General features: G+C 36.2%; 4 protein-coding genes across 4 annotated transcripts in view; 3 read left to right on the top strand and 1 right to left on the bottom strand.

Moving 5' to 3' along the window:
• LOC106135115 (ataxin-1) overlaps nt 1-6,480 on the top strand; it is a 29,833-nt gene extending 23,353 nt beyond the window's left edge. Inside the window, exons 2-4 of the mRNA XM_013335317.2 lie at nt 410-822; nt 1,529-1,762; nt 2,191-6,480. Coding sequence (XP_013190771.2) covers nt 418-822; nt 1,529-1,762; nt 2,191-2,496 — 945 coding nt within the window. The 5' untranslated portion in view covers nt 410-417 and the 3' untranslated portion in view covers nt 2,497-6,480. The remainder of the gene's footprint in view (nt 1-409; nt 823-1,528; nt 1,763-2,190) is intronic.
• Nucleotides 6,481-6,889: 409 nt separating this feature from the next.
• LOC106134974 (anamorsin homolog) lies at nt 6,890-9,953 on the bottom strand. The gene is made up of 5 exons (XM_013335127.2): nt 9,556-9,953; nt 8,997-9,223; nt 8,650-8,815; nt 7,501-7,607; nt 6,890-7,080 (listed from the first exon to the last, which is right to left on the bottom strand). The coding sequence occupies exons 1-5, from the start codon at nt 9,710-9,712 to the stop codon at nt 6,976-6,978; spliced, it is 762 nt and encodes a 253-aa protein (XP_013190581.1). The 5' UTR covers nt 9,713-9,953; the 3' UTR covers nt 6,890-6,975.
• A 53-nt stretch (nt 9,954-10,006) lies between these two features.
• Nucleotides 10,007-12,957, top strand: LOC106134988 (uncharacterized). Its single transcript, XM_013335148.2, has 4 exons — nt 10,007-10,102; nt 11,292-11,454; nt 11,696-11,845; nt 12,053-12,957. The coding sequence occupies exons 2-4, from the start codon at nt 11,371-11,373 to the stop codon at nt 12,173-12,175; spliced, it is 357 nt and encodes a 118-aa protein (XP_013190602.1). The 5' UTR covers nt 10,007-10,102; nt 11,292-11,370; the 3' UTR covers nt 12,176-12,957.
• An 826-nt stretch (nt 12,958-13,783) lies between these two features.
• The window catches only part of LOC106135163 (dual specificity protein phosphatase 22), a 33,323-nt gene continuing 19,742 nt past the window's right edge, over nt 13,784-27,364 (top strand). The window contains exons 1-2 of the mRNA XM_013335389.2: nt 13,784-14,369; nt 20,837-20,953. Of these exons, the coding sequence (XP_013190843.2) occupies nt 14,349-14,369; nt 20,837-20,953 (138 nt within the window). The 5' untranslated portion in view covers nt 13,784-14,348. The remainder of the gene's footprint in view (nt 14,370-20,836; nt 20,954-27,364) is intronic.

Here is a 27,364-nt window from a genome sequence, read left to right as displayed (position 1 = left end):
TCACTTAGTAGCTATTTTTGGACAATTCGCCAAATATAACTTTGTCCATAAGGTTAGACAGTCAAGACCTCATATTTCATATTATGAGATAGATCATTTAGAGTGCAGATTATACAACTAATTTAATATAATGTAAGATAACTTGAGACTCGTAAATAACGTTAATTAGTAAATCGATGTATAAAAGTTCTTGCCTTATGTACCTACTTACTAGTTAGAACCCAACAACGTACAAGATTAGTAGTTTCAGTAAAACAACGCTTATTATAAAATTCATGCATTCAACGCTTATTACTAACTTCAAAACTGCAAAAAACTCACAAAATTTAATTAAACCATGCTCTTTGCACAACCATCCGATCTATAAATATTAAACGACTAAAATAACCAAAGCTTTTCTTCTTTCCAGCACATCCGATGATCTCAGCCAGTCTTCCCGGCGAGGCGCTGCCCCAACTGGGGCAGCTTGGGCTCAGTCACCTGTACCCCCCGCAGCCGCCCGCCGGCATGGCGCCCGAGTTCCTCGCGCCACCGCCGCGGCCCTACGCCCGCTACGCCCCGCGGAGACCCCGTGACGCCATGCCTGCTCCCCCGGCGCCTCCTCCGTTCGCGGCCGTCCCTGGAGCCTACGCGTCGTTCCTGTCGCACCAGGCCCCGTACGCGTCCTACTTGTACCCGAGGACACGAGCGCCGCCGCAGCCGCCGCCGACGTCCATCAACTACCCGCTGCGGCCGCGCCCCACGTCGGGGTTCGTGCCGCCTGCGCCGGCGCCGCGCTCTCCGCCGGTGTCTGTGCCCGCGCCGATACCTCAACCACAAGAGGTAATTAAACCCCTTGCCCCTATCTTCCCTTCTTATATTATAAATGCGAAAGTAACTCTGTCTTTCTATCTGTTACTATGCTTTTACACTTAAAACACTGAACCGATTTTGATTTAATTTTGTACACAGAGATAGAGTTGACCCTAAATAAGAAAATGGGAAAATTACTTTAGGTATATTATAAAAAAAACAACGCGGACGAAGTCGCAGGCAAAAGTAACTACGCTAGCCTAAACCGACGAGATGGCTTGAAGTGAATTATAATGAATGAGGATAAAGCGAAACGAAACGGATTGCGATAAGTTAAATGATGTAGGTACTCATTGCCTACCCCTCCGGGAAAGAGGGTCATTTTATGTGTGTCTATATCTAACCACTTGATTGATGATTCACACATTTGCTTTTTTATCAATCATTTAAAACGAAACACAAGTTATCAGATTATACTAACACTAGCATATTTATCTAGAAATAAAAACGCAGTATCATTCAAATTTACACAGACTTGATGTCAAGCACAGACATATGAAAAAGTCTTATTCACCTAGTTATTTTATTTCAAAGGAGAATGATAAACGAGTACAATGTAAAACATTAAATACCCTGTTACTAATAAATTTACTTAAAAGAAAATAACAAATTCTTTAATGCTATAAGCATCCACCCTAGATTGCGCCCGAGTAACTTGTTTCATCGTACTTTCCAGGCGTCACCAATATCACCTGAGCGAGGGGCTCCTGCGCCGTACTTCTGCAGAGGAGCGCTGATCCGCCTAGAAGACGGCTCGTTGCGGCGTGTCGAGGACATGCGCTTAGAAGACTTCGTCTCCAGCGCGGAGAGGAACGGCGACCTGGCACTGACCCAGTGCACGGTCCTGAGGATCGACGATCGAGGCGAAAAACTTGCACTAACGCTGACGTACGATAGGAATAGATCACAGGTAAATGACCCTGACAACTTCTGCCTAAGACTACTATAAAGGAAAATAAAGTTAACGATTCGTCTTTGATACAAATGTTCGGTGCATAAGGCAACGTGTACAGAGTGCTTATGCTTTAAAAATTCAGTGTCAATCCCCGTAGCACGGCACGTAGCACGCGCGACGGCGTTTTTATCTTTTATTAAACTACCGCTGTTCCGTTTCACGTCATAATAAAAAGCGAAACAGCAAGAGTTTTTCTGGGGGCAGGTCCAGTCCTCTAATTCACAAACGATGTTAAGCATAATATTATGGCATGGGCAGAAATATCTTCTTTCTTCCCTATCGCTTATGTCAACCTTCCGGGTAAACGATAGAGCGAATAAATAGTGATAACTACATACACGCAGTGACGAAATGTGTTGCTTATGAGAATGCTTTAATTACAGGTGGAACTTGAATCGACAGTAGAACACCCGTTCTTCGTGTACGGACGTGGCTGGGCGTCGGGCAAGCCGGAGCGCACGCAGGCGCGGTATGGCCTCCAAGTGGAGAGGCTGCAGGTCGGCGACGTCTGCGTGTCGCTGGTGCCGCGCAAGCACGTGCGCGCGCCGCCCGCCAGCGCGCAACACCTCGCCCCTGCGCCGCCGCAAACACATCCAGAAAACCTCAGCGTCAAAGAAGACGCCCGCAAAAGACGGTGGTCGGCCTCCGACGTCTGCCAAGACGACCATCCACCGCACAAAAAACGCTGAACCATCCATCCCGTCGTTTCTGGGAACTCTTGAATGTGTTGTGATTCGTTGCAAAGACTCTCTTCGGACAATTTTTGTTTTTGTTCTTTGACACACGTTTGTGACCTGCCAACCGATACTGCGTGTTACACACATTATTTCTTTTGGAACAGACCCAGTGAGTGAAGCGTGTGAGTGATCACGCGATTTTCACGGTTTCAGCAGTGATCGGCAGTCCAATCGTACGCTTATGATATTCTATTCGGGAACTCTAGGTGCTTTTTAATGTCGGGTGCTTCTGTACGCGTTCGTGTACGATGTTTGTAAATATGTATGTAACTTAGTTCAAAGTTAAACTTTACACTCCATGACTAAATAATGTGTCACAAATGTAGTTAGAATCGCGCTTACGTAGCTCTAGGAGCAAACGTAGTCGTTATTATCGACACTTGTTTATATAGTGGAAAACCTGTAATGAACATTCATTCAAACATGGAGTAAACTTCAAATGAGCACAAAATAACACTGTGTAAGTTTGTAACAGATCTTATAGTAGGTTAGAAATTGTGATAACCATTGAGATTTTAATTGCCAGATTCGTGGCGATGCATATTAGACAAAATGTTAAAGGTACAATGAATGTTAGATGTAGATAGTAGCTGTGGCCGACGTGTTAAGGTCCGAGCACACCAAAAGCAGATCACAGAGAATGCAGTTTGAAAGTAGGCCCGCACCAAGTAGTGATATAAAAAGCTCTTCGAACTAATGGCATCAAATTGAAACGCGGGCCCGTACTCGATTTGCTCTGCCGCCACGCCGCAGTGTGACGACTTTGAAGAGTTTCTTGTATTACCACTTGATGTGGGCCAGGTTTTAAACTGCGCTGCTTCTGCCCTGCTTTTCGTGTGTCGGACCTTTAAGTGTTGAACTGTTGACTGATTCGGTTCGCGTCGTCCGGTCAGGGGTCTTACGAAGTTCGCTAATCAAGCTGAGACAGCGATACATTGAGCATTAGGAGTATATTTCATAAGGCTAAATTAAATGAATGTAACGTGTGGTAGTACGTCCCCACTTTTTGAGCAGTCCTGTCACGGCTCTCCGATGGTTGTGACTGCAGACATATCCCCGTATCGTCTCAATATTGGCAGTCGTCACGCGGACACCATATCCCCATTAGAACTCCCATATGACACGTAGTTGTAACAAGTGATACTTCGCTGAATCACAGTGGCAAATTCTTCTGACAAATAACTTAATCTTGTAATATAAATGTTATTCATTGACATATAAATATGTATTATAAAATTTAAATTTGTAGACGTCATCTCTATTGGTTCTTAACGTCCATGTGTGGTGGTGATACACATAAATTGTTTAAGAGAAGATGTATACTATACATAATAAACACACAGTCTGTGATATTTTGTAGTTATTGGTCAGAGTAGGTTTGAGGTATTGCTTGAATAAAGGAAATATATATGTTTTAGACTAAGTACGTATTGCTAAGAGATGTTGTATACTCAGATATATTTCGCTGGAAGAAACCGAAACTTGAAACAAATACAAACATAGCGTCTGTGATTAATATACATATATCGTTATTAACGTAACGAGAATGCATGGCCATATCAGAAAATCAAATTAATTTTGTATATCATAAGTAGCTATGTATATTTTTTCTGCTTTTAGTATTTCATCATAAATTGTTTTACAAAAATGTCATACGGAGATATCAGTCTCAGATTTTCAACGTTAACCTAAAAATATGTATAAGAGTGAAATAGAAGGAGGTATTATGTCGTCTCTAGAACACATGCCGCCATGACAGAATCTGGACAGCAGTTCATGATTGAAAGTACAGTGAGCGTGTGTGTCTGAGAGCCGATATGCCGGAGGGTAAGCGAATCACTCCATCTTTGCTGTAGGTGGCGAAGGTCGCTCAATGTGGAGCTAGGTCGCGCCGGCTCTCGTTGTACCACCTTCGAAACATGTTATTAAAGGAAATTGCCATAATCCGCAGCAACTAGTTGTAGAGAACTTGCCAAATATCGGAGTACCCCGATACATACAGCAATAAAACCAAGGGAAACTAGCCGATGGGTCCACGATTTATTTCATTGTACCAATCAACGTATTTTAAAACTGACAACCGAAACACGAAACCTTCATGACGGTGGATGGTGTTGTACAAAAGTTCAATAATTTGTTGTGTAATGTATATGTAATTAGTTTTATCGTCTTATTTGTAATTTTAATGAAAGATCTCATTTTATTAATCGGTATTTTCTAACAAGGCGCTTTCATTAGATCATGACTAAGCCTACCTCACAAACTTTAAGACTAGTGGCTCGCGCGCGGGCCGGTCGCAATCAAGTCTAATCAAGATCTCAATTTGATGAAAATGAACTTTTAAAAAGACTGGGACGCTTTACTGAATGTTGTGGGATAGTAGTTTCTTTGAAGATATTATTATGAGATAGGGGCATTTATATTGTAACGCTCGTTCCGTGACATATCCTGCGAGGCTCCTTTGACAAGCCGCTGGACGTCGTTTAGTACAAAATTTGATAAAACAAGTATTATTCCCAAATTTAAAATCAGAAAGTATTAACTTGATTTCAACAAAAGGTGCTAAATTTTTTTGTAAAAATCAAACTTAACTTTGTGGAGAGAAATAGTTTTTTCTAGACAATGCCTTTACATGCCAATGAAATTGGTATAAATCATCGTTCTTCCGCGTATTCCGTAAAATGCCAGTCAATTACCTAATTTAACTTTTAATTTCATTTGTCAACGTCCCACATTATAAGAAATATAATATTAATAACATGCATAGTCTAAACATCACGATTTCCATAGCTTTGATGTTTTGTAAAAACTGGCATTTTTTAAATTTCCATTTCTTTGGTTGTTGATTAAATTTTCCATTCTATACAATGCAATGTTAAGTGTCAGTCGAATGTTTTTTTCAGTCAACTAATTTTGTTATGCAAAATAGATAATTAAGATAACGTCGTTTACAAATTATACTTATAAAAATGCAAGTTATCTGTTTTTCAACTGAATCAAATCAGATTTTCATAAAATGACGATTTTAGCAGTGATCAATGATTTGTGTGAATGATATATACTTATATAAGTGTTGTTATAGATTGTTCACTTTAAATTTCAATACTAATTGCCAGATAACATGTTTAATGAATGATGGTTTATCAAATCAATCTTTTGCTTAACCCCTCAACAGTCCAACTAGAAAGTTTGCGTTAAATAAAAAAATAAAACTAAAATATGCAGAATATAACTGAAATGTTCATGGTTCTTTGTGGTGTGCATTTTATAAACAATTGATTATTTTCATCCCAAAGACAATCCTTACACACAATTTAAAATAGTGTAACGCTTGAACTGTGGACGTGGGGAGGGACAAGAAGATACACATTAGGTCTTGAAGTTATCTGGTAATTGGCATAATTTATGTATTGCCAATGTCACTTGGCCAGTAACGGTTTTTGTAGTCCATAGGTAGAATAAATAAAATGACCACAGCACAAATAAATTGTGCCATTCACTTCAACATACATTTTCTTCGATAATAACAGTTTTTGCTAAGATCTATATGTTATCAGAATATCAAGTTAAGGATCTTATCAAGAACTTGTTCGTAATATTGGAAATTAAATTCATTTTGATATAACCCCTAATTGAGTGTATAAGTATAAAATATTCTCACAAAACAAAAAAAAAACCGTTTTTTAAAACGTAGAATCAGTTTATAAGTAGATAGATAACAGGAAATATTGTGTCATTTAATTCATAGATAAATATAAAATTGTTATATAATTATTATGACAAATATGGCAAATATATATGTATATTTTATTGTATAGCGGAATGAGTACTATTTCAGATTATAATGTAAATGGAAAATGTTATAGATCAAGATATGTTAAAATAAGTTAACTGTTTGTAAAAAGAAGAGAAAATATGTATAATGAATATTTGATATCAGTTTGTTTCATTTTATGAACCTTTACCCGACAGAATAGAAGACAAAGATAGATAGCAGTGGATCCCTCAGTACGAGTAGCTATCCCCTCAAATAATTTAGTAATAATAAATCTACCGAATACCCATTTCTTTTTAATTTTTACTTTACATTCTATTTAAGATAATGACTAGAAAATTTCTTAACCGCTTTACTAATTATATGAGAAACAATCATGATATTCCTATAACATTTGAAGAGTTCCCTCGAAATATCCAAGTTAGATCTTGTTGTAATGAATATAGGACCACTTTAAAAGTATGTATATCCTTCTTAATGAAAAAATAAATAAAAAGAAATTGGCATAAAAAATAAATACAAGTCCTATAAGTCTATTAAAGTTCATAAACAAAAAAAAATCATGAAATAAATAGTTACAACCATTTATTTGCAAAAGCAATCACACATTGGAATTCTATTACAAAAGTAATAAATAAAACTACGTCTACTAACATCTATATATCAGATTTGAGGTCCAACATGACTTTCTCTCCGGGCTTGAAGGCTGGCATCCCGAGGTACGGGCATGTAGCACAGCGAAACGCGTCACCCAAGTAACACTGTAATAGAAATAAATAGAAATAAACAGTTTTAGATGTGTGTCTATATGTCAGTCAGTGTCTTCTTTCTTGTCTTTGCCGTGTGGTTCCCGGCACCAATAGAAAAAAGAAAAGGACCACTCCATCTCTTTCCCATGGATGTCTTAAAAGGCGACTAAGGGGTAGGCTTATAAACTTGGGATTCTTCTTTTAGGCGATGGGCTAGCAACGTGTCCCTATTTGAATCTCAATTCTATCTTAAAGCCAAACAGCTGAACGTGGCCTATCAGTCCTTTACAAGACTGTTGGCTCTGTCTACCCCGCAAGGGATATTGACGTGATTATATGTATATGTCTTTTTTCATACTTATATATAGATATAAACCTTCTTCAGTATAGTATATATGTATGGTATATATGTATAAGTATTAGTAGACTTACACTGCCACAGGATGATTTTGGAGTCTCCTTGGTCTCCCCTCGAAGCTCCTCAGCCAGCCCGCAGGAACAATCAGCACACGCTTTTCTTTTGCCCGTCGTCGAACATACTGGAATCGTTAATATTTATAGTTAGGATGTTTCTAGTAAAATGGAATTATTATGACTTAATATGCATAGAAATCAGAATAGTATAAGACAATAGAGCTGTACAAATGATGTGTTTTCTTCTTACACCGCACGCAGTTGCGAAACTACGACATAACTTCATATGTATGTATAATAAAAAGTAATATACATAAAAAAACATAGATATACATAAAAAAACGTTATGGTGTCACAACCATCAGTTGCGACGTCACATCCACCAGTGGTAAGTACTTCTAGTATTATATTAAGCTAATTCTAAATATGTGTATTGTTCCGTATTCTTTGTGATTACCCCTGGGATATATATTTTTAAATACATATTTACTTATTCATAGGCAGAGTTATTATAGAAAAAGTGAATGAGAAACTAAATAATGACTAATTTGTATATAAAAACAAGTTTGACCTTATTGAAATAACTCAACCTTGAAACACAAAACCACAACGGACTCATCGAGTCAAAGCCAGCTTGGAACACAAAACCTCGATACTATTTTATGTTATCAAGATAACAGCGGGAACTGTGTTATCTTATGATAGTATTATAATTTTTTTATAAATATAATTAAACAATGATATAGCGCAATTCACATTTAGGTGGGTAATAATTAATATGATATTTGTGACTTCCTTTGAAACATTTCATAGCTACTACAGAAGGAGTAATTTGATCTGATAATGTCTACCTGAATTTAAACTTTCACATTGCATTATAATATTTTATAAATAATACAGGTATTAAACGCACAATTATATATGTTTATTAATAATGTATTCAATTAGGTTTCTGATAGGAAACTAAAAACAGGCACAATAAATTTTTCAAACCAATAATTATTGAACAATTGGTATTAAATTTTTGCCAGTAACCTGGATTCGCGCCACCACACACGGGAAATTAGACCCAGGGGATACAGAATCCTTGGATTAATAAAAACTCTACATAGACTCGTTTGGTTCAATCTTTTATGTCCATGCCCTAAAGTAAATAAGCTATTATACCTCTTAATGCTGATTGGTCTGGTTTCTTCAGATCATCATCATCCAGCAGTTGATCATCATCAATGGTGTCATCGTCATTGCCTGCCGTCCACGCTGACTCCACTGTGTCGTCTAGTTTCCACACTGCTGGTTTGTTTCCCAGTTTCAGTGAGGCTTTTGAGCCAACCTGGAATAGTAGATTTATATTTGGCCCTTAAAAATTTTGAACTAATTACTCTTTTTTATTGAATTGAAACTTCTTTATTTAGCAAAGCTATTTCCTACAAAAAGTTTCCTTTTACTTTAGGAGCTTAGTGAAATAACATTTATAATGATTGAAACAAGATTTGAAATTGTTAGAAACTTACCTCAAATTTAGGTTTTTCTGCAACAAAGACATCACCGTCTTGTTTCACATTTACAAATCCATTCAATTTGAGAGGGCTGCTTATATCGGATGGGGATTTAGCAATAAGTTTACCACTGGGTTTCAGAATTTTGACAATAATTGCAAGTAGACTATCAGTGTGAACAATAGCATGTGGGGCCAACCAATTTGATATAACTACATCAAAGGAAGATGACGGGCGGGATGCTGTAACAAAAAATTAAATATTATTTATTTCCTTACAAAGTTTACAAAATAATAAATGTTAATGAAATTTTTGGTTATGTTAAAATTCAGTGTGTATAAATTATTTTGATTTTTAATATTCCGTGACATACACACATAGGTGAGGAAGATTATGAGAGTGTTCTTATTGATAAAAGTTTAGGTTATGGGCTTACTTTACCTGCTAATGTGAAGTGTAGTCGTATAAATATGGCCACCATTTAAAGACAGTATGCATTATGTCTGTACTTCTCAAATTATATAAAAACAAATGCATGTTATGGCAGTGAAACGGTTTTAAAGTAAGTACTTACAATCTGTGAGCACGTCCGAGTTTTCCAACACAATAGGTCCATTGTTTGAAGCATTTTTTATTTCATTGGACAAATTAATGAGGGCATTTTGTTCACTACCTTTCCAAATAATAAGAACATTGTCACCTGCTTTGATGCTATTCATATTGTAACTCATCTATAGTAGGTACAAAGAGTACAGTGAACAGGCGATTTCGCACTTGCTATAACTCTAAGCCAAATAAAGCCACTGGATATTAGATTTTAGGATTGACAATTAATTTTAATCAAAATAATAACCACAAATTGCTGTAAATTATACTGAGATTTTATCACAACACAACAAATTAACAAGAAACAAAATAGACGTCCAATTTGCGGATTTTTGTCATTCAATCTGATTAAAAGAATTATTTGTTAGGTAAGTAGTATGAAATTGACAATGATAGCTGGAAACTGAAAGCTTGACAGTGCAGTGGCAGTGACAATAATACTGGCCACAACAGGTCGCAGTAACGTGCGTGATATTGACATCACAGTTCTATAGCTTTTTGTTTTCATTGTTGGTAGGGACACGGTATCGAATAGAAAGTATCGATAATGTACTCATGAGTAATATCGAATGTAAAGTATTGTACTCATAAATGTATCGAAACAAAAGTATCGATACTTCAAAGTATCGAGTACTTTTCTTGGAGCCTTATGAAAATGATCAGAAACGCGTCAGAACATCAATATCAGCCAGTAAATAAAAATAAAAGGTTTTGGCACACTATTTTATTTGCAATAACTAGCTCCCCGCGCAAACTTCGTTTTGCGTCATTCGTTTGCGCATACAAAAACCTTTCTCAATAAGTGTTCTTTCTGTTGGTGAAAATCGCATGACAATCCGTTCAGTACTTTTTGAGTTCAGTGCTTACATACAGACAGAGAGACGCGGCGCGGGGGACTATACTTTATACTATTTAAGTGATAGTGATAAAGAGATTACAATAATAAGACGACTGTAACTTTAACAATTTTAAACTTTATGAAAAAAGAACTGTTCATTTAGGCACACATCAAAGTTCCCATTCCTCCTCCGTACAATCACTTAAAAATAACAGTTTATCGAGCCGTTTTGGCGATAGGCGGTTTCGGATTTTTGTTATAGTACTTCCTGCTTTAGAAAACAATGAAAATTGAAAAGACAAAAGGGACTAAATCCATACAGCCTTGTGTGTCGTGTTTATTAAATAAATCTTTGCGTGTGTCAAGTAGTCAAGGGCGGATTTTTTTGAAGTTTTTTCGTGAATTGGTTGACTGAGACGTCACTTTGACCAGATTTAACAAACGCAAAGATTTATTTTATAAACACGACACACATGGCTGTATGGACTTAGTCCCTTTTGTCTTCTTTTCTGGGGTGAATAGTAGAAAAAGTATAAGTTTCATGTTTGCTCTGTGAAAATCGTTTCGGCAAAAAATCGAAGGTGAGCGGTCACGCACGGAAGGAACGAATTTTAATGTTTTAGGTTAGAGGGTTCAGAACGATTGGACTAGATGGCGTTGCCATAAACATGCATGGCCGTAACCGTAAAGTCGCAAGTTTTAAGTGGGTAATTTCTGATATTTATTCGATACGATACTTGTTGAAAAGTACTCATTGAGTAAAAGTATCGAATGCAAAGTATCGAGTACAAAAGTATCTGTATCGAAAGGTAAGATACTCGATACCACAAAGTATCGATACTTTTTTCGTGTCCCTAATTGTTGGTTTGTTTCTTGCACAGATTTAAAAACAATATATTTGTTTGTTTTAATTTGATATTTTATATAGGTACATCGCTATTTGCAATGTTTAATGAAGCTTTCCAAGCCGGTATTTGGGCTTCAGTAGGAAGCACTTTAGGAAAAATATCAGGAAACGAAGTAATCGTCGTAAGTATACTTTTTTCTCTACATGAACCGCTTTGCCCTGTGATCTTGTAATTACAATTACAGCTGACTGGAATTATAATTAGAAGGATTTCGCTGTCAAAACAAAGCAAGAATTAGTTGTGTTTTTGTTAGATTAGACTCGACGGAGTCTCTTACGACATCCACATGAACAGATGAAGTGGTTATATTCTTATCTGCTAAATATCATTACATACCTAATATCAGAAATTACCTATTTTAGGGCGACAGTTACCTAATCTGGGGTAGCTTACTAATAGTAATGGTGGTGGTGAACACATGGGGGTGCCGGCATTACTTGCGGTCTCTTGATGCTGCCTCCAATTCTGTGGCTCCGACTGTTATATCAGCCGCTTCCAGCTATGTTTTATCAGTAAGTTTAATAAAAAAATGAGTAAAAAAAAGTCACCTTGAAAATATGAACTGACAATATGTACATATTGTCAGTCAGTATATTGGAACATAAAATGAATTTACTGACGTAATAATAAATACATTCTACCTACTTTATGTGAAAACAACATGAGAAATCTATCCTTAATAAAATAATTAAATCAATTATTTCCTATTTATTTTTCAGGGCTTGATTGGCATAACTATATTTGATGAGGGTGCATCAGTAAGATGGTGGTTGGGTGCTCTTTTCATAATCTTGGGACTGGCGTTAGTGGCGCGGCCAAGAAGTAAGCATAAGAGTATTTAATACAATTTTAATAATTTATGACTGTAATAATTATATAGACATGATTAAATGTATAAATGTATAATTGTACAGTGAAATAGCATAAGTTTTGTTGGTAGTACAAAATATAGCTTTTATACCATAGAGTTATATACCTTGTAGAATTTATGGTTTATTTATACAACTGATTTAAAACTTTCACATTGCATTATACTATGTGATCACACTTTTTATATGTTATACAGGTATGAAACATTATTATATTGTATTTTATCTCGGACACATCACCACATGGATCATTGTAAAATAATTTGAAACATCTGAGATAAAATAAAGGTATGTTACATGCGCATTTAATGCCTGTATTATTTATAAATTTCTTTATAAATGTAGTTTTAAGTGTCTCAGCTAAAATATGCCTATTGATATTATTGATTATGTAATGAGTTTGTTTACTATAATTATAGGTCAGTATCCTTTTCTATACTGAAAATGCCAAGTCAAGCTGATCTAATGTTTTGAAACACATTTTCATTCCTTTTACATATCACTTTCTTGTCTTATTTACAATGAATAAACTCTTTAAAGCTAGAAGTAGATAGTAAGAAGTAATAACAACCACTATTCAACCTCTCATTGTGACACGATCGGCAACCACGCGAGCTAGGCTCACATATTTATTTTGAAAATTTAATTAACCTGATAGCTCTGCTTGTTTTATTATCCTTTGTAACTAGGAATTTAAGTAAATGGATGCATTAGATTTTATTTTTCAACAAAATAAAGTATTTATTTGTTCCATATTTTATTTTTTATTATTCCCATGATTTATAGCGGTAGTTAGATAAGCACCTTTATTTTTGTAAATACACATCATACCTCAACTTAAAGCCAAACATCAATAAAATTGTAATTATTTATTACTGGTGTTTGACATGCATACATCACGTCTTTTTCCCTTAACAGTAGACAGAGCCAACAGTCTCAAAAAGACTAGGGCGACCTTTCGTGTGTGTAACATTACTTATTGCATTTGTTTTTAAAGCTTTATGTAACCACTTTTAGTCTGCATTATGTAAAGTTTTAAAATAAATTTCAATATAATTTACAATCATTTCTTATTACAAATGTATGTAATAATAGGTAGGTGTATCTACATTAACCTTTCTTATAATATTACATATTTCTAAAATGTAGTAATTGACAGAGGAATAAAAATACACTTAACTGCCTCAATTTGCGGCTATAAATGTTCCTCAGATGCTTGGAAACCGTCGAAACGCAAGAATATCCCCCTCTGCAACCGGTTGCTCTATCTTGTGAAATGTATCGATATCGATGTTCGGTCAACATTACTACCTTCCCAAAACTGCTAAGCATGAAGAAAGTAATACATGTGGATGAATCGAAAGAAGTATGCTGGGATCGTGGCAAGTGGAAAGATGTCATTGTAGTCTTTGCCTACCCCTTTGGAAAATACATTGATGTTTAGCGTATACAATAACTTAATATATTTTTTTAAGTGTGTAATATCGGAAAGTGGTTTCTCTTTATAAACGAGGAGTTTTTTTAATAACGAAAAACAAAAAGTGTATTGCGGAATGAAGGGCGCTTCGGATCATATAAAAGGATAGATTCTCTAGCACCAGGATGTGAACAATCGACTAATTAGAAAACGCATACAACCCATCCAATAAGTTTGAGATTCTTATTAACAACAATTTGAATTTGTTTAAAAATAGTATCGATAAACGATCTCCTACATCACTAGTTGATTTTATAGACGCAATGACGCCGGTAGTGGCGCGCGGCGGGCCGGGCTCGCTCCACGCGTGTCAGTCTGCCTGAACTCCGCATACCAACCACACTATCTCTCTTGAAAGAAAAACGATCGATATACCAACACTAATAATTATCACGTCTTTACACCTCTTTCCCGATACTACCCGCGAGAAAATCTGTAATGATAAAAAATCTTTATCAAGTGTTGCAAATCATCATCGATAAAGTCGCGTGGCACGACGGCATCAACAATGTAGCCATAGTGATTCGATCGTGTTGACACTCTGACAGTAATATGGACGAAAATGCCGATTTTGCTAAAAAAATATGATAAACGTTGAGTGTTGTTGTTGTTAAATTGTTGTCGACAATAATTCTACTGGTTATTCAAAGTTTTGTATTAGTTGTCATCATGGGGAATGGAATGAACAAGGTAACTAGTGCATTAAAAATTAATAGAAAAGTTTTGTTGAACTGAGTTTTGGAAGTAGCGTAGGCTAGCTACGGCAACGTTACGTAATGACAACGATCGTAGCTTCGAAGCGCGTAGGGTCGTAGCACTCGTAGCGTTCTCGTAGAGGGTAGGAAAATTCGATATTTTAAAACGACTGCCATGATAAAAGTTTATTGCAATTATTTGCGTTCAGGTAAAATCTAATATTATTATACTTTAGTAAGTAGTACTTTCCACTAAGACAAAGTTTATAAGTTGAGAGTTATATATATTATATCTATAATTAAGTTAAGTATCAATTATAGATATAATATATATATCTATAATTGATACTTACTTTAAGATTACCCATTTTTTTACTTTCACTTATGCATAGATATACAAAATACATACTTCAGAGATTTAGACATATCCATTAATTTAATTTATTAAGAATTATTCTTTATTTTTACATAAATTGTATTATAAAAAGACCTATTTTTATTAGTAGTTTTCTCGTAACTATTAAAACTGATGTAAGAAAGCGTATCTAAAATTAATATCGGTGTTTCGATCGTGACTCCAGATAAACGTACCCTGGGCACTTTCCCGGTGACACCGGATAGCCGGGATATTGTTCCCTCGGGATCAGTACAACTAAGTCGTATAGTTTCTGGATTTTCGCTTCTAGAATTGTTTTCTATTTATGCGAAATGTTAACTGGAGGCAAGAAATTGCGATTTATCTTTTTATTTTGGAGTGTTAAAGTGAACAGAATAATTACCTCCTTAAAGCGCCGCTTATGTGGGAATGCCTTTGGAATGTTTTTTACATCTATGTTTTATTGGTGGCAAAATTATTTTAACTGTCAATATTTTTATGATTTAAAAGGGATCGTGATCGGTCTGTGACAAAATGTATGTTTTTAGTTTTTACAAAAAATAATTACCTCCAAGCTACAGTAGGTTAAATAAATAAAAATATGGGACAGATTTCGATTCGAGCCCGGGATTCGTACCCGGGACCTCCGGTGTCACATGAAACGCACTACTTACCGCTGCGCCACAGAGGCCGTCCAACAAACTAGGTAGGATATTAAAAGCATTCTCTACCAGTCAAATTTCAGAAAACGGCATTATACTGATATCTACTTAGGTATGTCAGTATAGCCAAAAATTAAACCGATAATTCTCTGTCGTTAGTGAAATTCGTTTTCGCCAAACAGAGTGCTAAAAATGTGGCCTTGTAAAACAAATATCGCGAACAAACACGGTGATATACGGGTATGTTTATCGCTTACTGTGCCAGTTCATTTAGGTATGTTCACTGTAATATAATTTATTCTGAACAATATCACTATATTATTGCAATTTTTTTTATTCGAATACTGTTACATACATACATATAGTCATGTATATATCCCTTACGGGGTAGACAGAGCCAGCAGTCTTGAAAAGACTGACAGGCCACGTTCAGCTATTTGGCTTAATGAAAGAATTGAGATTCAAATAGTGACAGGTTGCAATTCCATCGCCTAAAAAAAGAATCCCAAGTTTATAAGCCTATCCCTTAGTCGCCTTTTACGACATCAATGGGAAAGAGATGGAGTGATCCTATTCTTTTTTGTATTAGTGCTGGGAACCACACGATACGGTGTGAATGAGTAACAAATGTATTTCTCCTGGCGCTTTTCCCGGCCATATCTTGAACTATCTAGAAAGGAGCCCGGGGCGCCTCTTTTTTTAGACATACGTAGGTTCCGCAATTGGTAGGTAAATTCATTCATCATCGGAAGGTTTGTGGGAGGAAAAGATTACCAATATGCCTGATACGTAAAACATTTGAATTGTTTTTCTGTTTACAGTCAACCGCATATAAAGTTACCCTGTATTGAATTCCAGTGAGTTTAGGTAGGTTGATATGCTGTTGACTGTACGTACGTACAGGGCTTTGGAAAACATCACCTTTATTACACACCTGCTACTGGCAAACATTCTTCTTATATTCCCTTCTTATATCAAAGCAAATATGTTTTCTCATCACGTAGGTACAATTTTTTGAACGCATGCATTTGTTGAAGTGGTAAAAACATTTTGTTTTGAGAATAAGAATGATAACATGTACGTACATATGTACATAGGTACATATAATCATGTCTTTATCCTTTACGGGTTAAACAGAGCCAACGTTCTCGCAAAAACTGATAGGCCACGTTCAGCTGTAGGTATGGCTAAATGATGAAATCAAGATTAAAATAGTGACAGGTACATAGTAGCCCTCGCCTAAAATAAAAAAATCTAATTTGATTATTTAGGTGTTTTTCTATTACATATCTAGATACGTGAAATTAGAATTGGATATAATAAAAACGCGTGCATACAACATCTATACTAAGTAACTAGCGACCCGCCCCGGCTTCGCACGGATGCACAGCCGATACTAAATATATCTCTATTAGAACTAACTAAAGGACCGCCCGCAAAGCGGCTAAGTCTTGCTCACTTCGCAACGGGCCGTGCAGCAGAAATCGTATTTTAATTTCACCACAACTTCAAAACCAAACGTCCAATTTTAATAATTCAAAGACTAAATATTATCTACATAAACTCTACTTATTGATGAAATTATTTATTTTGATAAGGATTAATAGCATGAGTAAAAAAAACGCGTTTAAATGTAGACCAAAAAAAATTCAAGATTTTTAAATAAAAATGTGGTTGTTGTGCCTCACTCGACATAGATAGGTATAGTGTGTCGCGGACTTTTTTGTAGATATTTATAAGATCTACAATTAATTAAAACATTTTATGGTTCTATCTTTTGTAGTTTAGGCAGCGTACGCAAAATAAGTAACTTTTTGGTTGATTTTGTGTCCGAAAAATCCAAATATATTACGGAACCCTATTTTTTTCCAAACTAAAATATAGTCTATGTTACTCGTGGATAATGTAGCTTTCGAATGGTGAAAGAATTTTAAAAATCGGTCCTGTAGTTTTTGAGCCTATTCATTACAACCAAACAAACAAACAAACAAAGTTTTCCTCTTAATAATATTAGTGTATACACACTACACTAGTAGATATTATAAAGCTGAAGAGTTTATTTGTTTGAACGCGCTAATATCAGTAACTACTGGTTCGAAATGAAAAATTCTTTTTTTTGTTTAATACACATTTATCGAGGAAGGCTTTAGGCTATTTATCATCACGCTGCAATATTTGGAGCGAAGAAATAATGGAAAATGTGAAAAAAAAACGGGGAAAATATTCCTCCTTAAGGGCTTTAATGATGCCCAAAATAACTATTCCACGCGGACGAAGTCGCGGGCGCAGCTAGTTAACTATATCATCACTACATAGTATAAAACAAAGACGCTATTTTAGTCTGTTTGTCTGTATGCTTAAATCTTTAAAATTACGCAACGGATTTTGATGCGGTTTTTTGTAACAGGTAGAGTGATTCAAGAGGAAGGTTTTTATGTATAATTTTTTCCGAATTTTGCACTCGTGCGAAGCCGGGGCGGGTCGCTAGTTTGCAATAAACCATTGTTCTCTGTCACTTGTAGTTGTAGTCCTTTGTAACTCTTTTACGAGTATTATACAAAATGGAAACATTAATATGGGTTGAGCCCAAGTGGGTATTGAACAATGTAAATTGAAGTTGAAAAGGGTGAGCTAAAAGAATGCCAGTCGGTCTGAGGCTCGGCAGTCGCAGGATTTGGTTTAAATTGCTTTTAAATGTACCTACTCTACCTTAAAGCCTTAACTTATTACCTTACCTACTCCGTATACATTCTATAAAGTAAAAGCTACTTCAATAATTGAGTCATTGATAACAGTAATTTTGATCTTATCTTATTAATACATACGTCTATATCCCTTGCGGGGTAGACAGAGCTAACCTAGAGCTAGTCTTGTAAAGACTGATAGGCCACATTCAGCTATCTAATTGAAAATAGCATGTAGGTATATATTTTAATAATAAATAATAGTCTTCCGTTACTAAGTGACTGACATACATCGAAAAGCCCGAACCGCTGAATCTAGAAATTTGAAGTAAGTGGTAGTTTCTTATGTGGTCTAGAGGTTGCACTAAGAAACAAATTCCCGCAGAAACTGAAATTAATGGGCTTTTTCCTATGACGCCGGTGGAGTCACAGGCATATTCTAATACTTATTTAAACCTAGCTCATCATCATCTAGGCGTTTGTCCTGTTTGATCCTCTTTAAAATATCCTGTGACCACAGTCCAGAAGTAAGTCAGATAATTAGGTACACGAAGCTCCTGTTAACCATGAATGGGAGATGATTTTGCAATATTTCGGCAATATTCGGAAGATCGGAAGGGAAATATATGTAGCTTCGCACAAGGAGATTAAGGACTAGTACAATTATATATCACTACTAGCTGTGCCTGCGACTTCGTCCGCGTGGAATAGTTATTTTGGGCATCATTGAAGCCCTCAAGGATGCTCCTTCCCCGATTTTTTTTCACATTTTCCATTATTTCTTCACTCCTTATAGTTGCAGCTAGACGTTATATAGCCTAAAGCCTTCCTCGATAAATGGTCTATTCAACACAAAAATAATCAAGTTGAAACGCCTGTGCAATACTATCTTGCCGGGGAGGGAGTCGGAGTAGATTGGTCAGGGCTTTTGGCCCTCTTCAATGGCATCAACGCTGCCTACGACTGTAGGCAGGTCGATGGGGCGGCCGTGACGGCCTGGGTCTTCACGTCTTCATACACTGGGAGTTCCCATCGGCGGCGGCGTCGTCACTGGTCGACGACGTCTGCCGCAAGGCAGCGAGGGGAGAGTTTCACCCGACGGCCCGGAGGGCGGGCGTGGAGCGGCGCGATGCCGCGCAGGTGGCTGTGTGATGACGCGTCCACCCTCTCGAATATCTAGGTTCTCCCACTTCAGGTCCCTGAGGATCGTCGAGTTCCTCACGTAGCGCGGAGCTCCGACGACTGCTCTGAGACTTTGGTTGTCTTTTCTCTTGGACTCTGAGTCTTCTCCTGTTGGTCTCAGAGCAGAATGCGTATTACGCCGGGGCAGCGTACGTGAGGCGGGATCTGACGTACGTTCGGTAGATCCCGAGCTTCTTCCTCAGGGGGAGGCTGGAGGAGAGAACTTCGTGAAGTCTCCCCCTGGCTGCCTTGGTCATGGAGCTTGCGCTCGCCTCCCGCCCCTTTTATACCCTGCCGCCGCTAGCCGCGTCGAGCGCAGCAACCGTTACGCAAAAATAATCCTTATAGCATGATTCAGTATTTACGCGCGATGGCTTGTTAGGGTATTTTATTTCATGTATAAATTTGGTGTTTCTATACCGATTTCGATGATTCTTTTTTTATTGAATAGGTTCTTATATAAATTTTTAAGAATTACGAATGAGTGTGAGTGTTATTGGTATTATAAACATCAGAGTAAAGAATTATAATCAGAAATCTCCGAACTGCTAAGCTATTAGGAATTACACGTTTTATTGTGAGTCAACCATAAAAGATAGACTTATGCTGTCTTGGGATATTTTTTTAATAATTTTATGTAGAATATTTCCGTTATACATGGTTTCGCTGTATCTTTAACCATTAAGGCTAAACACGCGACGGATGCTTAAAAAATCAAGTAACTTCTCCCGTTTTCCCAACATTTCCTTTCAATGCTCTGCTCCTAGTGATTGTAGCGTAATGAAAAGTATACTATAACCTGCTCAGAAGTATGAAGAATAACTGTACCAAGTTTCGTTAAAATCCGTCAAGTAGTTTTTGTTTCTATAAAGAACATACAGACAGACAGACAGACAGACAAAAATTTTACTGATTGCATTTTTGGCATCAGTATCGATCACTTATCACCCCCTGATAGTTATTTTGAAAATAAATTCCATGTACAGAATTGACCTCTCTACAGATTTATTATAAGTATAGAAGAATAGAAGATATAGATATATGTAGATTACAATAGATAATACACAATATACTGTGATAAGTGAGAGACAGTCTCAGTATCTATATATATAGTGGCCTAAATGAAATTTATGCCTAGGTTAGACATACTCTTTGTAATTTGGTGCTCTGTCAATTGGTTAGGTGCTCCTGTATGCGCAGGCCTAACTTTAAAATAATAATGGTTTTGTTTACAGTTCTTCATTGTTATATAGACATACATACAAATAATCACATCTATATCCCTTGCGGGGTAGACAGAGCCAACAGCCACATTCAGCTGTTTGGCTTAGTAATAGATTTGAGATTCAAATAGCGACAGATAGCTAGCCCATCGTCTAAAATTAGAATCCCAAGTTTATAAGCCAATCCCTTTAGTCGCCTTTTACGACATCCATGGACTTAAATTGTATTTTGTACCAAATAAACATTTTTTCTTTCTTTCTTTCTTTCTAGACTACACCGTCTTGTCTCAGCGGGTACTCAATTTGCACTATCTAATCTGAGTATAAATCTGCAGGTCCTACAAGGGCTGTATGTGGGCAACTACAGGGACTCTAAAGACCCGGTGCAGCTGGACAAGTACAAAATCACTCACATCCTGTCCATACACGACGCGGCCCGACGGCTACATTCTGTAAGTCTTACATAACATATATACACCCTCTAAACCTTTTTTTTAATTTACCTACATACATCGCGCAGATAGAACTAGCCCTTAGTACGTAAAGTATCAATATTTGCAAGGACTAAGGGTACCTACAGTAGAAATCAGTCATGGATGTCGATAAGGCATTTGTCCAATATTCTTTCACCCTACTTCTCTATGTTAATTTAGATAGGGAGAAAATTTAAGGCATAACATTGACATAGTGTTCACGTAATGCCCATGGTTAACTTAAAAATAATAACTAACAACCCCACGATATTTAATAATAATTTTCAATATGTTTTTTAATCGTTCAGTATTATCATGGTATCACCTATAATTCCAACCGAATCACCTATAAAGAAGTCATCTTTCAATGTCGTTAATCCCCTTTTTTCATTTGTTACGCGGTACTTTGAAACATTTTCAATCATCTCATCTAATCCACTGAACATAAAACCTCTCAATGGATTTTAATCTCCTTCATCCCATTCTAATCCATCGACGAATTTCATTTTATTTTTAACGCCGCCGTGATCAATTAACGTTTTCCGAATCGAATACGCACTGTTTTTCGCTCGATATAGTGAAAACCACTTCCGAAGATAAATAAAACTCAATGTTATTGGGTAAAGGTATTTAAATTGAAGTTACCTATTCAATTTCCTAAACGTAAATGGATTAAATTTTTTGGATTTAACAACATTTGTCTCAGTTGTCTCCTCCTTAGAGAGAAAAGCGGGGTCATTGAAGATGATGTTATTTTGTACTGGAAATACACAAATAAAGTTAAAATATGCAGTGGTCGTACAAGTACTCTGCCTACCCCTTTTGGATGCGGAGTAATTTATATATATTCAAAGCGTCAAATCACACACTCAAACACAATGTCGACTATTCTTATGATATGAAATCTTGTAATACTCATGTTAGCGTGAGTTGTTAAAAGCAATTACTGTAATGGCATATTCTGTAACCTCGTCACAGCTTGTACTGGACTCGTATACCTTACGTAGAATGAAATGTTATCAAGATATAACAACTCACAATCTGTAAACCACAGTAACTATGTAAGATTTGTTCATTAGATTAGAAACCTTTACTATGTATAGTATTTATTACTAGTATTTTTTTAGTTGAAATCAATGTAAAACGAGAAAGGCCTTTTATATTCAGCGTTCGAGGCACGTGGAAGCCAAGCTAATTAAAAATTCAAACGAAGCGTCCCTTCTTGCAGGGGTCGTTATGAGTATTCTGAGGGTCTACTTATGGTACTAAAGAGTCATTATGCTAACTCAAAAGACATGTTTTGCCTACCATTTGTATTTTTAATACTATGTGGGTCTCATAAAGTTAAATATAGTATATCTAGAATCTACATATCTCAATACCATCATTAATCTTAAGGCTAAAGATGGTATTGATGGATGGATTCAAATAGTGACAGGTTGTTAGCACATAGCCTAAAAGGAGAGTCCCAAGTTTATTAACCTTAGTCGCCTTTTACGACATCCATGAGAAAGAGATAGAGGTAAAATTTCGCAAAGGAATATATAAAGAACCCAATAAGAATCGATGAGTCGAGTTTCAAATTTACATAGGGAACCTATATAATTAAGAATAATATGTCTTATAGTTAAAACTTTAGTTCGTGTAGGATTTGCAAAAATCGGTACTTTTTGGTTGGTAGCGCTAAATTCGCGCGGGCGAAACCACGAGTAAAAGCAAGTTCTTTTTTAAATATAAACGTGATTAAGTAGCGGCGCTAGAGATCTCGAGGATTCTCTGAAAAATGGATCTTGATGACTGAAGCGATTCGCAATAAGAAAGCTCTCTGTCGGCTTATTGCGACGTGACTATTTATTATGAAAGCTTACGAGGCTTTTTTACGTTTCGCCTTGTTTTTTATTAATGCAAATGATGACTTGCTGTACGTTATTTTATATTGATTTATTCGTTATGGTCGAAGGCCACATGCATTTTTTTTTCAATTGCTGTTTTCTTCTAGATATATTTAAGACGTATTTTGAACTAGAATTCGCCCGCGCACGTTGTTTACCGCAAAATTTTCAGGAACAATAATACAGAACAATACTTTTTTCGGGGATGAAAGTTACCCTACCTTTAATCCCCGAAAAAAGTATTGTTTTTTATTGTATAATTGTATTGTACCCTATGACCTTCTCAATATACTATTAACGATTTTAACTTTGTTCAAGTAGATAAAACACGAATAAACAAACAAACACTTTTTCATTTAAGATATTACGAGTATGGATATGAAAATCAGGGTTCGGGTTACAGGTTACGCACGTTTACATTTCGCGAATTTAAATAAACAGTCAAAAATATAGGAACAGTTAAAGGGCTTAAAAGGCTATACCTATACCTGTCACTATTTGAATCTCAATTTTATCATTAAGCCAAACGGCTGAACGTGGCCTATCAGTCTTTTTGTGACTGTTGGCTCTGTCTACCACTCAAGGGTATTTATCCGCATAGATGTGATAAAATGTTATAATACAGTTAAAAGTAGGTACTATTAATCTGAATAGAAATTGCCTTTCGTTTCAATTAAAACTGACATGTGGGCTTTCTGTAAAGGTATTTCTGATTCGAAGTAAGTTTAATCAATGTGGACGTGACGTGGGTATGCAATAGCCTTTAATTGGCAAACGGCCGATATTGGATGAATACCTACTACGTTTTCTCGAATTCGGTACTTTTTGGTTTATTCGTGGCTTTTCAGGAAAATGTGTGTCATTCGGTCAATCAATCTCTATATAAAACGAAACTAATTAATTAACTTACTTACATTTCAACGCCCAACCGAAACTAGGGGTCTAAAGATTTTAAATCCGGCATGTAAGTTCCTAATGTACCTAGGAGTGAACTAAAAGAAGATTTTCTCTAATCCCAATTAAAAGTAATAAATGTGAAAGTAAGTTTACTTCTGTACACGTGTTATCTACTGAACCAATCGTCATAAAAAATAGCGTGTTTATTATTAAGAGCCTGGAGAAGAACATAGTGTTTTGATTCCGTTAAAAACTATAGTTCCCGTGGAATCGTATAGAGTAAGCGTATTCTTTTGTAGGTGGCGGTAAATTCGCGCGGGCGCAGCTGCGGGTAAAACCTTGTTATTATTATTAACAGTTATTGGGGTATTATTATTATTATTTTTTGGTTTTACGTAATGTTATAGTTACGTGAGTTGAGATTAGCCTAAATTGTTCACATCCTTAGAAGTCTAGATAATGAATGATGCAATTTCTGTGGCCGTTCCCCACTTTAACTTTTCTTTAGCGTAGTGTATGCAAACAAGGAATGTTCATTACACAGGCATTTACTTGTGAATATAAGGCATATATGCAGTGCATAAGAAGTAAACATGTGATAAATAACACAATCACGCAAAATTCCACTCGAACCTACGCCATTAACAATAGTGGGAAACATTATGATTGCTGTCATTGGCATGTTATGTTAACTATCTATAAGTATTTTTTATCGATTTGCTATATGTACATATCTATGTGAGAATTATTCAAAAATATTTTTGTAGGAGAGTCGTATATGGGCTATCTGTAAAACCAAGAATAGTCAAAAAAATTACACAAATATTTACTTGTGCACTATATAGTAATCGGATAGATTAGTTTTAAGGACAAAATTGTACGTCAAATATGAAGCAAGGTGAATAATGAGTCACAATCGCGCCATAATTCCGCCGCAATGGAGGGCCATTTCGCTTACAGCAGTGGTAAACATTATGATTGCTGGCAAAGCATCTTTTTTATGGTGTCATAACTGCGAATGTTCGTATGTTTTAAAAGACTGGTTTAAACCTATAGAAAGAATAAATAAAGCTTTTGATATATTTTTCTGTTGACACGTCTGAAATAACTTATAAGTATTGGACACAAAGTAGGACAGATTTGTAAAATAGGTTAAACATTATTTCCAGTGTGCCTTCAAGGTATTTAGGTTCGCACTTACACTATAATTACTATTCATTCATACTTTCAAACACAGGCCACTTTTCTTCTGAAAAATTGTCCCATGCAGGAGCTTATTATACGAAAAAACAACGAACGAACGAATATATTATAGCTGAAATAATTACTTAAAGCAAGGCTCGTTCCTATGTAAGAAGCATTAAAATATTTCATATTAGTTGTCTCACGCAGACCATTTTTCACATTAACCTAAACTGATTCAGTGCTATCGCAGTCACGTAAATACATTTATCATTTGGAGAGTATATTCTATATTTCTTCTCTTGCTCGTTTTTTTACGATTTGGCCTTTGATCAAAAGTATTATTTGAAGATTTCGCAGTTATTTATCTCAAAATTTTCTTCATCTTAGAATTTGAAATTAGTGGTGCTAGTACAACGACCGTTGTAATGAAAGGTTGCCTTCGCTAAATCCGAGATTTTTTCTGATACATACATGCATAAAATCACGCCTCTTTTCCGGAGGGGTAGGCAGAGACTACCTCTTTCCACTTGCCACGATCTCTGCATACTTCCTTCGCTTCATCCACATTCATAACTCTCTTCATACAAGCTCGGCGGTTTCGGGTACTTTTGACCTGACCCTTTACCAGGACGTCCTTAATTTGATCAAGATACGTTCGTCTAGGTCTTCCCACTCCGACCTTTCCCTTTTTTCTGATATCACTATTTATTGTTTTACAATATTAACCAGTTTGGAAGCCCGTCTTATTTTTCCAGCTTCTGAACCGTCCGGTCCGTTCCCCTCATTGACCTAAAATGTTTATCTTGAATGCTTTTCAGGTAAAGTTATATTCATTAAAAATATAGTATAGTTAAGGCAATATATCATAGTATCAGTCTTAAACTTTCTTTAGGCCAAGAAAAAATATTCTTCAGCCTCTAGTCTGCTCTTTCAGAACCCAGGCCTTAAATAGACATTATTTTTTAACAGAATCCTCACGGAATACATACAATAGTTGGAAACTGCATCCGTGACTTTATGCATATTCAATGCTTCGCCGGCGGCACCGTACAATATGCAAAACCGTTTTCACGTGGTTATCACCGGCTATTGAGAGAGTTACTGCTTTGTGGTTGGGATTTTTTGGCTTTGGTATTGCGAAAAATAAAGAAAAAATCTGGAGAACAGAGCCTAGCCGTCGCCCGCCGGCAAATTTTTTTATACTACATAGTTTCGCTTTTATTTTCAACATTAATATTTTCCCAAAGTAGAGAAACCACATTTATCAGTGGTGTTAATTAAATTATGCAGTAATCTTCTGCTAATTTTCCATTTAACAAAAAAAATACTGTGAAGAAAATAATTTTTATAAGAAGGCAAAATTTCATTGAAATGCTTTTTCGTAAAGAAAGCGAAGCTTCGTCGCATATTATTTTCAATATTGGATTAGGCTTTTGTCTTCCATCTCACCCAATGGTTAGTGACGATGAAGACGAAGTTGGTACATGCCTATCGAAAAGATACCCATTTTTTCTATTTTTGAATACTCGCAGACAGTACTTTTTTGGGAATATTTTTAGATGCAGGTGTTCATTCAACAACTTAGATATTTGAACCAAGCTTAAAGCTGAAGAAGCAAAAGAAATGAATGTTTATAGTAACCAATTATCAGTATATTTTATTAGAGCTTATTATTATTATCTTTTCGTTACTTGTAAATTTTGAACTCTAATATTCCATAAAAAACAAGTACTTACAATTTCCATTGAAAAGCATTTCTGTAATATCCGTTATCCCGAAGTTATTTCTTTATAACCTCAATAGGCCGATTAAATTGGAGAGGGGCGCTTAGGAAGGCTCAATCCAATATCTGCCGAATTGAATTTGTGATTCTCCTTCATTCCTTTGGAGCCGAGAGTGTAAAATATTCAAAGTCCCAGGTTCAACGTTGCGGAGACTGTATGCATGTGATTTGCTGCCCTGCCTCATATGTGTCAAGGGATGCATGAAGAATTGGCTTCAAATTAGTTCAGTTAAATTAACTGTGTCTAGAGAAGATAGAAATATGGAGGCCTTTAAATAACGGTATAGATAAAACATAACTGTTCGCGCCCCGTAGCTTCGCTCCCGTGGAAATTTCGGGATGAAAAGAACATATGTGTTATTTCAGCCCCCGTAAATAAATAAATAAATAAATATATACGGGACAAATTACACTGATTGAGTTAGCCTCGAAGTAAGTTCGAAACTTGTGTTACGAGATACTAACTCAACGATACTATATTTTATAATAAATACTTATATAGATAAACATCCAAGACCCAGGACAATCAGAAAAAGTTCTTTTCTCATCATGCCTTGACCGGGATTCGAACCCGGGACCTCCGGTGTCACAGACAAGCGTACTACCGCTGAGCCACAGAGGCCGCCGTAGCAT

The sequence above is a fragment of the Amyelois transitella genome, chromosome 11 (assembly GCF_032362555.1).
Source record: "Amyelois transitella isolate CPQ chromosome 11, ilAmyTran1.1, whole genome shotgun sequence".
NCBI classification, from domain to species: Eukaryota; Metazoa; Arthropoda; class Insecta; order Lepidoptera; family Pyralidae; genus Amyelois; species Amyelois transitella.
Note: the sequence above shows the minus strand (reverse complement) of the source record. Positions and strands in the feature narration are given on the sequence as shown.

Coding starts and splice junctions, on each gene's coding strand:
- LOC106134974 (XM_013335127.2), bottom strand. CDS start 9,712: ATGAGTTACAATATGAATAGCATCAAAGCAGGTGACAATGTTCTTATT. Junction 9,224..9,555: donor CTCGGACGTGCTCACAGATT/GTAAGTACTTAC, acceptor TTTTTGTTACAG/CATCCCGCCCGTCATCTTCC. Junction 7,608..8,649: donor AGACCAATCAGCATTAAGAG/GTATAATAGCTT, acceptor TAACGATTCCAG/TATGTTCGACGACGGGCAAA.
- LOC106134988 (XM_013335148.2), top strand. CDS start 11,371: ATGTTTAATGAAGCTTTCCAAGCCGGTATTTGGGCTTCAGTAGGAAGC. Junction 11,455..11,695: donor CAGGAAACGAAGTAATCGTC/GTAAGTATACTT, acceptor TACCTATTTTAG/GGCGACAGTTACCTAATCTG. Junction 11,846..12,052: donor CTTCCAGCTATGTTTTATCA/GTAAGTTTAATA, acceptor TTTATTTTTCAG/GGCTTGATTGGCATAACTAT.